Below are 11,690 nucleotides of genomic sequence, written 5' to 3'. Positions count from 1 at the left end.
ACTTTTCATATTCACGCAAATTTATTTTCTATTTGCAGCATCTAGATCTTCTCCACTTCTTTCCTTGCCTCTTCAAGTTCTTTTTCAACCGATTTAGTATCTTGAGGAATTAAAGGGAAATATATCAATTGAAAGAAATATTCTTAATTAAACAAAGACATCTTTGTTCATATCCAAAAACATTGAAGAAATTGTGGGTACGGCATTCCGCCCGTTTGGATCACGTGCAGATATGTCGTCGGTTGTGGCGGTGATAGTAGTGGTCCCAATAATCTCGTTACAACAATCTGAGTGATCGTACCCTCTGATAATTGATCTGGGCGTGAATTAGCTTCATTTCTGTTATTGTTGTTATTGCTGCTGATTCCGCTATTGTTTTTTCTTTTCTTTATGCCGCTTCTGATGCTGATGATGCTACTGCCGGCATTGTCGTTGCTGCTGCTGCTGGATGTATACATGACGGATCGCTAATATTGAAAAATTTACGATTTCCATTCGGATGCCTTTATTCATGAGGCTTGCTTCTCTTACTGTAGTTGCATCATTTCACAATGTTCACAATGGTATCGTCTCCATGGCTTTGGCTGATTTGTAGTTTTGGAAGACATAATTAAATTAATTAAATGAATTATATAATTAATAAGTGTAATTTTAAGAAAGAATTTTTTGGTTAAATATATATTTTTTTTCTTTATTAATTTTTGATAAAAAAATTTTGACTGAAGAGATTTTTTTTGGAATATATATAATAGAAAAAAGTGCCAAATGACTAAATGCAAGGGATAACGACGGTCAATTATTTTTCTTGGACGTTTATTTACTGTAAAGTTTTTTTTTTCATTGTATGAATATTGAGTAATAAAAGAATTTTTTTTTAGATATCTTATGAATATCTATCAATACATAATATAATAAAAAAAATTGTCTTCAAAAATAAAAGTAACGAGAAAATTAAAACGGATTGAAATTCATTCGGATCGGATGAAAAATCAATCCATTTTTATTTTCTCTTTTTTTTGTAGTAATTTTTCAAACTACTAGATTGTGCATTGGATGCAGTCTTATAATTTATAAAAAAAAAATTTAATCTTTATTAATTAAAATCCGTGTATAATTACCAAAATGTGCTCTTTCTAATTCATCCGGATCGTAACTCTACCCATAAGGAAGCCACAACATAAATAAGCCACCTTTTTTTTGTTTTGTTTATACACCGCACTGTGTTTTTTTCGTGGATGATCGATCTATTTACAACTTTTTTTTTATTTTCTTTACAAAAAATGGTATTTTTAATTTAAACAAAAAATCCAACGATTCGGGCAAAGCACACCTCTACGATATTTGATCCTATAATCCTGGTTAGGAATAGTGTTCAGACCCATAACCCGTTATTAACGGATTATAACGGATATCCGTTAATATCGGGTTTAAGGTTTTAAATTTTAACTACCGGATTCTACCAGGGTTCAAAATTGACTACCGGATACAACCGTATGTTTTTTATTTATTTACTTTTTAATTTTTATTTCCTTACATAAACGTTATAGATGTGGCTTCCTGATGGGTTTATATATTTGATAACAATTGATTTTACAATTCCTTCCGACGGCACGTATATAAAGACTGTGCCTCAAAAAAATTATCCGTTTAGCTGCGCACACCGCCACGATAACCGGACAATTTGTTTTTATGCCACCTGAATAAATATTGATCTAGCCTAACACTTGGAGCTGAGACAATCTTTTTGAGAAATTATGCATATATGACTTACAATAACAACATGATTATTAACAGCATGGTTAATACAATCTATTTGGATAGAAAGTTTCTCCCACTCTGATTTCATTTACTTACATGTCTACTGATAATTTACTAAATTCAAAATCCAGCATGGGTTTATCGTTCAAGAATATATTATTGTACAAGACTGGATAATTATGCCAAAAAGAGATAATAATTGAATGATGTAATAATTTAACGAAGAAAATAAAAAATTAACTGGAGTTCCAAAAACGGTTTTATAAATATCGTTTTAATTTGTTATATGGATTGACTTGATAGTTCAATATATAATCGAATGGTAATTATATATTCTAAGTCTGGTAATTATTTCTCGTTTTATTATTATTATTATTATTATTATTATTCAAAATGAGTTCCTTATTGGTACCGGTTCGTTTTGTATTCCTCTTTGCCATTCACAAGTTGTTAAACCTTCTTCAGATAGTAGAAAGTTCAATCATTGAAGAATATGAAAAGAAGTCTTGTTGCATCAGATTCAGTAATGTCACTAATCGTTGTCCGTCATCCTGTTCTAGATGCAAGTTATTAGCTAGCCATACATAATACTGTAGGTTCAAAAAAGGACAATTATTTTGAAATTATTGTAATTCAGAAATTTCCATCTGTAGAAGCTTTGTTGATCTTTCTTTTTTTTCAAAAGCAACGAATAAACTATTTTAGTTATTTCATACTGGGAATAAAATTATTAGACGCCACTATCTTCATTTGAAAAAGGTATAGTATTATTCAATGATTTATAAATTTATAAACCATTCGACTGATGATGTACAGTATTTAAAAAAACCCCTACGTGGAAAGAATATAGAGAATATCTAAACAGAGAATAAATTATTCTTAATTTGCTGCGCCATATACAAATATATTATTTAAAAGTAAAATTTTTGTTATAATTCTATCCAGAACATATTATCCATTACAAATTTTGCGTCTTCTTTTCTTCTTTTAAAAGGAAAAACGTGCTTAGTATCGCAACATTATTTTCCGATATGACTACCAGTCACTACATCATTTTAATAATATATTATAAAGTAGATACCCCACAATATATTGCGAGAGGCGGATCTGGTATGTATGTACGTAGGTTCCAGCCAAGTTTAAATAATCCAATAAAATATTAAATTATCGTATTGTATTGTTAGATTTTATAGAATAACTCAAGAACCAGAAAATTATATATAAAGGTCGGGTACTTTATGAATTTTACTATTTCTGTACGCAGGGTTTTCAGAAGAGTGCGCATCTGGTATTAAAATTTTGTAAAAATAAACGAATAAAATCCAGAGGGTAGCATTATTGATTCATATGATATTATATTACTTTAAAATTGCATAGTATAATAAGCTGTTACAAAATTAAACAAAATTAGTATTTGCACTTTATAATTAAAAACTACGCCATGCTTAATAATTGATCTTGTCCATACAAAGGAAATAACGTGACAATCGGGACAATACTATCTTATGTTATATAAAGAACTTTCACAATTTCATTTTTTTTAACGATTTACCAATATTTTTAATTGAGGTATTAATATGAATAACAAAAAAATTGACTATAATATTTGACTAATTTGCAAATATATCGATTTCAATATTATACCAATATTTAATGTTTATAAATTTCCTGCTTATCATCATTCATAATTTAATTGTAATTAGATTTAAATTAATTTTTTATTGTATGCATATTATTTTAATAAGGCGTATCTTATAAAACTTCGAAACTACCTATTCACGAAAATTTTATGACACTTTTTATCTTGAAATAACTTCTTGAATATATGATTTAAGTAATCTACACATAAAAACAATTTAAAAAAATATTTCGTTGATTTGTATCTTAAAAAGTTTCATAAATTCTACATAAGTAGGTAGTTTCAGAAATCTACACTTTAGAAATTTGCATAAATACATGATTTTGCATAACCCACGCGAAAATGTAACTTAAAATATTTGAATAATTTTGTATTTAAAAAAGTTGCATAAAATTTACACAAATAGATATATCTACACTAAAAAAATTACATAAATACATATTAATTCTAGATAAATATGAATATAATACTAATAATTAAAAAAAAAGAACAAATAGTGTAGTGGTCGGATAATGATACTTAATATATTAATAGGTATTCGGTTCGATTAGTGTAAGTAAAAAATAAATAAATAAAATGTAATTAATAGTGAGGTATTCAGTTCGACTCTTAGTGTAAGTAAAAAAAATAAAAATGCTTCAGTTCGGCTCCTACTAGTGTAAGTAAAAAAAAAAAATAATAAATAATAAAATGGGAAAAAATTTGAGAATAACCACACTATTTTTTACTATTAAAAAAACTACGTCATTTTTAAAAATACTATTGAAAATTCCTCTAAATTTTTCACAATCGTATATCGTCGCGAGTGGTGTAGATTTGCGTAGTTTTTCACACGTGTATTATTTTGTAAATCTACGCTTATTTTTATTCTCCTGATGTAGTATTTCGAAATATTCATTGAACTGAGAAAGCAGAAAAACAATAGTTACGCTTACGTTAATTCAATGAAGATTAACATTTGTTACGCAATTGCCTATTTAGGGTTGTTTATGGAGGACGGATGCAAAGGTTATTTATAAGATATTCCTCCGAAATAAATAGTATAAATCGGAATAAAAAACTATTCAAATTTATTCATACTATTAATACTACAGTACTATGAATGAATCTGAACTAAATGAATTAAATGCAAAGTTAAATCCGGAATTACAACAGTTATTTGATAGGTATGGAAGATGTGAAGAATGTAATCAAATAATGACAGATTTCAATTGGTGTCACACATGTAATGTAGAACGTTTTCGAAAAAATTTTAATAATTGGACTAGTGGGAATAAAGATATTGATAAATTTATTCAAGAAACTCAACTATCTGCAAAGCAACATTTTAACATATTAGAGTGGATATCCTATGAAAGTTTTCGCGACATTAAATATATTGCAAAAGGAGGGTTTGGCAAAGTATACAGAGCAAAGTGGAAGGATGGATATATATTTATGTGGGACAATAAAATTCAAAATTGGGGTAGACTTCAGCCAAATATGTTTGTAGCATTAAAAAGTTTAAATAACTCAAAAAATGTTACATCGGCATTTATTAGCGAGGTATAAATTAACTAACTATTTATTTTGCATTTAAAATATGATTTATACAATATTATTAATGAATTTTATTATTTAGATTACATTTCATCACAAATCAATAAATGCGTATTTTACATCTTATATTGTTAGATTTTATGGAATAACTCAAGACCCAAAAACAGAAAATTATATGATGGTTTTGCAATATGCAGAGCGTGGGAGTTTACGCAATTATTTAGATCAGAATTACAGTAATTTAAATTGGGAAAATATGATTCAAATTTTACTTGACATTGCATGTGGACTCGATCAAATTCATCAAAATGAATTAATTCATTGTGACTTACATATTGGTAATATATTATGTTTTCCTCATAGAATATTTATAACTGATATGGGATTATGTAAACCTGTAAATTATAATATGATGGAAAATACAAAAAATGATATATATGGTATTTCACTTTACATAGCTCCTGAGATTTTAAGAAGACAAATATATACCAAGGCCGCAGATATTTATAGTTTTGGTATAATTATGTATGAGGTAATTCAAGGATTACCTCCATATCATGATATAAGCCATGATGAACTATTAGCAATAAAAATTTGTCAAGGGCTTAGACCAAATTTCAAAATTAAAGTACCTCAATTAATATTGCATTTAATTAAAAAATGCTTAGATGCAAATCAGTCAAATAGACCAACCTCAAAAGAAATTAAAGAAATTTTAAAGGAGTGGAGAGAAGAGATTAATTCGAGAACACATAACTCAACTGAATTAATAAAACAAATTAAAGAGGCAGAAGAAATGAATAATAATTTATCAGCCATAAATACACCTTCCAAATTTCACGAAAATATATCAAATATGGAATATTCAGGTACTATAGTCAATAATTTTGTCATGTTAAAACTTATTGTAAAAGAATAACGTATATTTATGTCGTTTATGATAATAGAATCTTTACAAATCGATATTTCCCAATTAAAAATTTAACGTGCCAAATTATAACAATTTATTATACGGTCCTGTAAGTACATGTTGTACCAATATTTCGTCCTTAATAGTGTGTTTGTAACATTATTTTAAGTCGATATATGTGCTCTAATAACATATTAATCATACGGATACTATAGCAAATTTTTTCCCTTTTATGTTTTCAAAAGTGTCCCGGGATTGAGCATTTTATTTAAACTTTTATTGGACTTTTTTCTTTTTAATACTAACTTTTTTAAAATTTTATTAAGTGTTAGAAAAAGGATTAATAAATTATTATAATATGTACGTATTTGTAATAATAGAATTAAATAAATTTACATATAATTCTTTTTTTGAAAATTATTTATTTAATAATATAGTTTGTAAGTTATTTCAGTTGTTATATATTTATATAGTAATTATATATAATTTAATTCTATTATTATATATTTATATTACTATTTATATATAATTTAACTAATTAAATTCTTTGTTTATAAAATTATTGTTGTTTAATATAGTTTGTAAGTTATTTATAAAATTCTGAATTCCATTATAGTTGTTTGAATACGTCATGTTTAATGATCTGATGTAACACTTAAACGCCATCATTACCATATACAAATTATTTTGATTATAAAAAGAAATAAATGGTTCAGTTTTTCAGGGTTATATACAATTTGTTTTATCTTTTACAATAATAATTTTTTTCTCATTACAATATTAATGGTTATAAATAACAAATTACGTTATAAATAACAAATTATTTAATTGAGATATTTATTATATAAATAACAAAAAAATAATATTATTTTCCAAAAAAAAAAGAGTTTGTTAAAAAAAGTAAATGTACTTAATTTCCTAATATTATCTCAATTTGATAATTTAATGTGTTTAAAACTCTTTATCATTATATTTTGGATTTATTTTAACCGGATAATTGCATTTAGAAGTAAAAATAGTTATGTGATTATTAACGTGTTTAATATTAGTATTAAGATAATTAATTCTATGTGGTATAAGTTTTATTATACATGGGAAGAAGAAACCAAAATCATAACTTTCTGATATGGTATAAAAAAATGATTTTTTTTTTTGGCTTATCATGAAAAAAAAAAAATCATTTTTGGAGATTTTGATTTCATTTTCCTTTTCTGCAGTAAAATTATGAATAGTTCGTTATATATTTTATATATTTGAAATATTCATTGAACTGAGAAAGCAGAAAAACAATAGTTTTAAACAATACTTTTTACGTTAATTCAATGAAGATTAACATTTGTTACGCAATTGCCTATTTAGGGTTGTTTATTACGGAGATTATTATAAGATATTCTTCCGGAACTAAATAAATAGTATAAACAAACCGGAATAAAAAACCATATTTAATTCAAATTTATTCATACTGTTAATACTACAGTACTATGAATGAATCTGAATTAAATGCAAAGTTAAATCCGGAATTACAACAGTTATTTGATAGGTATGGAAGATGTGAAGAATGTAATCAAATAATGACAGATTTCAATTGGTGTTACACATGTAACGTAGAACGTTTTCGAAAAAATTTTAATAATTGGACTAGTGGTAACAGAGATATTGATAAATTTATTCAAGAAACTCAACTATCTGCAAAGCAACATTTTAATATATTAGAGTGGATATCCTATGAAAGTTTTCGCGATATTAAATATATTGCAAAAGGAGGGTTTGGCAAAGTATACAGAGCAAAGTGGAAGGATGGATATATATTTATGTGGGACAATAAAATTCAAAATTGGGGTAGACTTCAGCCTAATATGTTTGTAGCATTAAAAAGTTTAAATAACTCAAAAAATGTTACATCGGCATTTATTAGCGAGGTATAAATTAACTAACTATTTTATTTTGCGTTAAAAATATGATTTATACAATCATTAATGAATTTTATTATTTAGATTACATTTCATCATAACAAAATAAATACGTTTATTACATCTTATATTGTTAGGTTTTATGGAATAACTCAAGAACCAGAAACAGAAAATTATATGATGGTTTTGGAATATGCAGAGCGTGGGAGTTTACGCAATTATTTAGATCAGAATTATAGTAGTTTAAATTGGAAAAATATTATTCAAATTTTACTTGATATTGTAAGTGGGCTTGATCAAATTCATCAAAATGAATTAATTCATCGTGACTTACATATTGGTAATATATTATGTTTTCCACATAAGATATTTATAACTGATATGGGGTTATGTAAACCTGCAGATTGTAATACAACGGAAAATATAGAAAATAAAACATATGGTATTTTACCTTACATAGCTCCTGAGATTTTAAGAGGACAAATATATACCAAGGCCGCAGACATTTATAGTTTTGGTATAATTATGTATGAAGTAATTCAAGGATTACCTCCATATCATGATATAAGCCATGATGAACTATTAGCAATAAAAATTTGTCAAGGACTTAGACCAAATTTTAAAATTAAAGTACCTCAATTAATATTGCATTTAATTAAAAAATGCTTAGATGCAAACCCTTTAAATAGACCAAATGCAAAGGAAATTAAAGAAATTTTGGTACAATGGAAGAAAGAGACCAACTCTAGAAGATATATTCAAACTGAATTAACTGAACAAATTAAAGAAGCAGAAGAAATGAATAATAATAAATCGTCAAATATGACTACTCCTTCAAGTAGCTTATCCTTATCGTATGAAACACATTCTGAAGCAGTTTATACAAGTAGATTACTTAATTTTAACAATCTTCCTGAACCAAAAAACTCTCATAATTATTATAAATCATATAATAATATTTCAAACATGGAATATTCGGGTAATTAAAATAATCACTATTTTAAATATTTTTGAACCAATTAATAAAATTTATTTATAATTAATAGAATCCTTACAAATTAGTATTTCTCGATTGAAAATTAGTAATGAAGGTATAATATGTTATATTTTATCTAATTTTTTTTTTACAATAATTAATTAATTAATTGAGATTGTATTCATTTTTTATAGAAAGTATTGAGTAAATAGGTCTTAAAGTTTAAATAAATGATGATGATTTAATTATAAACCATTTGGTCTTACCCAATAGATGAAATATAAATTTTTTGTGAGCAGACACTTATGGTACCGCATAAAAGACCTTTTCGGCATACCTCGTTATATTATACCCAGGCATTTAGACGTAAAAAAAAATGATATAGACTCGGATATTTTCCGATGTTGTATAGTTGATAAAAATCTATACAGTATAGTATTTTGGTATGGTTGAAAATTAACTATACTCTGAGTAATGAGTATAGAAGTTTTCGATATCATGCCGGAAATACTATACTGTATATGTTTTCATCAACTATACAACATCGGAGAACTACCGGAGGTTATATCCTACTTAATATCTGTTATCTCTTAAATATAACTCTTCTAATAATAAAATACCTCCCACCTAATATACCTTGGGTATAATTCAATTTTAATTCGAGTAAATTGATTTAGACCTGGATATTTTAGGCAATGCTATACATTTTTTTACTGTATTAGTAAAAAAATATGATAAATTTCTACCGTTGATGAAAATATAAAAAACATTTATAACTAAACTTTTGATATGAAATATTTCTCTACTATACCTTTGATCTTTTTATTGATAAGAATTTTTTTGCAATAACCAGTTCTATTATTAAATGTTTTAAGGTGAATAAGGTCTAGATGAATAAAAATTATCTATCGCGTATTTTCATCCTCCACTCAACTTAAACATATTATTTTTAATATTTCCCTAATAAAAAAACTTTTAAATATGGTCGTATACCTGACATATACGACATATATTTACATATATTGTTTTTTAATCTTTGTAAAAAATAGTTCACAGGTATAATACGGGCATAAAAGTTTAGTCTGCTATTTTATACTGTATGGGTAATTATTTTTTCTTTTATTTTTTATTATTTTTTATATTTTCTTTACTTTTTGCTTTATTTCATTCTTTTCAATTATTTTTACAAATTATAAATTATAGAATTAAATCGATTAAGTTTTTGTTTTTAAACATTTACAGTAAAAAAAAAAAGAATTAGATCACACTTATATTTTATGATTTCATCTGAAATCAAGATATCAAAATCTTAAATTCAGATATTTATTTGTATTCATTTTATACTAGATCCATTAAATCCACTTTTGGGATCCAAGGGAAGCCTCCGGACTTGGACGCTCAGTCTAGAGACCAAGCTGACTAGAACACTTGGAATGGGCGAGTGAAACCCTTTTGCAATATATTTAATATCTTAATATCTGAAATTATATCGGGCCAATATATTAATATCGCAGTCTTAAATTTTCATGGCAAAAAAATTTCAACTTTTCTAGCGCCCCTATAAAAAAAGAATGTCCGGAAATTGTAGCTAAAAAACGTCCGGAAAATGTTCATTTGTCTGGAATATGACCGGAATATTGCAATATTCCGGACGTTGAAAAAATTTCCATTTTCCAGAAAATGTCCAGAAAATGTCCAGGAGGGTTCAGGCCCAGTGTCCACAATTTTCTGGACGTTTCCGAACACACGGACATTTTCCGGATGTTTTTAGCTACAAATTTCCGGACATTTTTTTTTATAGGACAGTACTCAACCAAAATAAATAAAATAATACAAAAAATCAGTATTAAAAAGAAAAACGCTAGTAACTCATTAGCGTAGTATTCCGTATAGTTAATATGTAATTAAAACATAAATTAAAATATGTATTTATTAATTAATCTTAAATAATGTTACAAACACATTTTTGAATACGGAATATTGGTATAACGTTTACGTGATCCTATATGGCCGTATAATAATTTGTTTTACAACATGAAAGGCATAAAAAATTACAATTTTATCAAATGGCACATTAAATTTTTAATTGAGAAATATCAATTTGAGAAGATTCTATTATCATAAACGAAATAAAATTTTGTTAGTCTTTTACAATTAGTTTCAGCATGACAAATTTATTACAGCTATTTCGAACATAACGAACCACCTAATTCATTCTTCGACTGCGTATGAAATTTTCATACGCAGTCATAAGCATGGTAATATCTGCCCGGATCGTCAAACTCATTTTTTGAATTTTTCATATGCAGTCATCCGCAGTTATATCACAATAATTTTAGCAGTTTACTATACGTGCATTACTGCGTATGACTGCGTATGAAAATTTCATACGCAGTCGAAAATCGAATTAGGTGGTCCGTTATTTTTGCAAATAGCTGTAATTACAGTACCTGAATATTACTAGAGATGACGATAGTGAAGATAAATGTATATCCAAGAACAAAAGAAGAAAAAAGAAATTATTCATTACCGACTATTTATATTTGAGTTTAAAGAGTGATAGAAAGAAATAGTAGGGGTAGAGGTTATTGGGTTAACCAATGAAAAGACAAAATTAGATCTTAAAAAAGTAGTATGTGAATTACTGTGTTGAAATTAAAATTTTGAGAGTATATGCAGGATCCGCAACCAAAACTTTAATTTATTACATTAAAAAAATTGGTAAAAATTCAATTTAATTTTTAACATCATTGACTTATATAATTTTACTATGGATTTTTTTTTTTTAAAATAAAAAAAAAAATTACAATTATTTGGCTGGATCAACTAACTGCATTGGACCGTGCTCTTGCGTTAATCTTTAAGGAAAAAAATAATTATTTATAATCACGTGATTTTGTAAAACCATGAAAATCATTTAGCTAAGTATAGTATGTTATTCAAAATATCTACGCAGGG

General features: G+C 26.3%; 2 protein-coding genes across 2 annotated transcripts; both read left to right on the top strand.

The window, feature by feature from the left end:
* Positions 1-5,459: 5,459 nt before the first annotated feature.
* Positions 5,460-5,855, top strand: OCT59_006189 (uncharacterized protein; the record flags this gene model as incomplete). The annotated part of the gene is made up of 1 exon (XM_066141099.1): positions 5,460-5,855. The coding sequence occupies one exon, from the start codon at positions 5,460-5,462 to the stop codon at positions 5,853-5,855; it is 396 nt and encodes a 131-aa protein (XP_065997925.1).
* Positions 5,856-7,204: 1,349 nt separating this feature from the next.
* Positions 7,205-8,981, top strand: OCT59_006188 (uncharacterized protein). The gene is made up of 4 exons (XM_025330503.2): positions 7,205-7,765; positions 7,841-8,735; positions 8,803-8,847; positions 8,927-8,981. Exons 1-4 carry the CDS (start codon positions 7,328-7,330, stop codon positions 8,938-8,940), a joined length of 1,392 nt encoding a protein of 463 aa, XP_025175174.2. The 5' UTR covers positions 7,205-7,327; the 3' UTR covers positions 8,941-8,981.
* Positions 8,982-11,690: the final 2,709 nt, after the last annotated feature.

This window comes from Rhizophagus irregularis, chromosome 14, assembly GCF_026210795.1.
Source record: "Rhizophagus irregularis chromosome 14, complete sequence".
NCBI lineage: Eukaryota > Fungi > Glomeromycota > Glomeromycetes > Glomerales > Glomeraceae > Rhizophagus > Rhizophagus irregularis.
This window is presented reverse-complemented; position numbering and strand designations above follow the sequence as displayed.

Bases quoted from the DNA above. Each gene is read 5' to 3' on its own strand.
- OCT59_006188 (XM_025330503.2), top strand. From the start codon at position 7,328: ATGAATGAATCTGAATTAAATGCAAAGTTAAATCCGGAATTACAACAG. The intron at 7,766-7,840 runs GTATAAATTAAC...TTTATTATTTAG, and splicing joins CATCGGCATTTATTAGCGAG to ATTACATTTCATCATAACAA. The intron at 8,736-8,802 runs GTAATTAAAATA...TATAATTAATAG, and splicing joins TTCAAACATGGAATATTCGG to AATCCTTACAAATTAGTATT.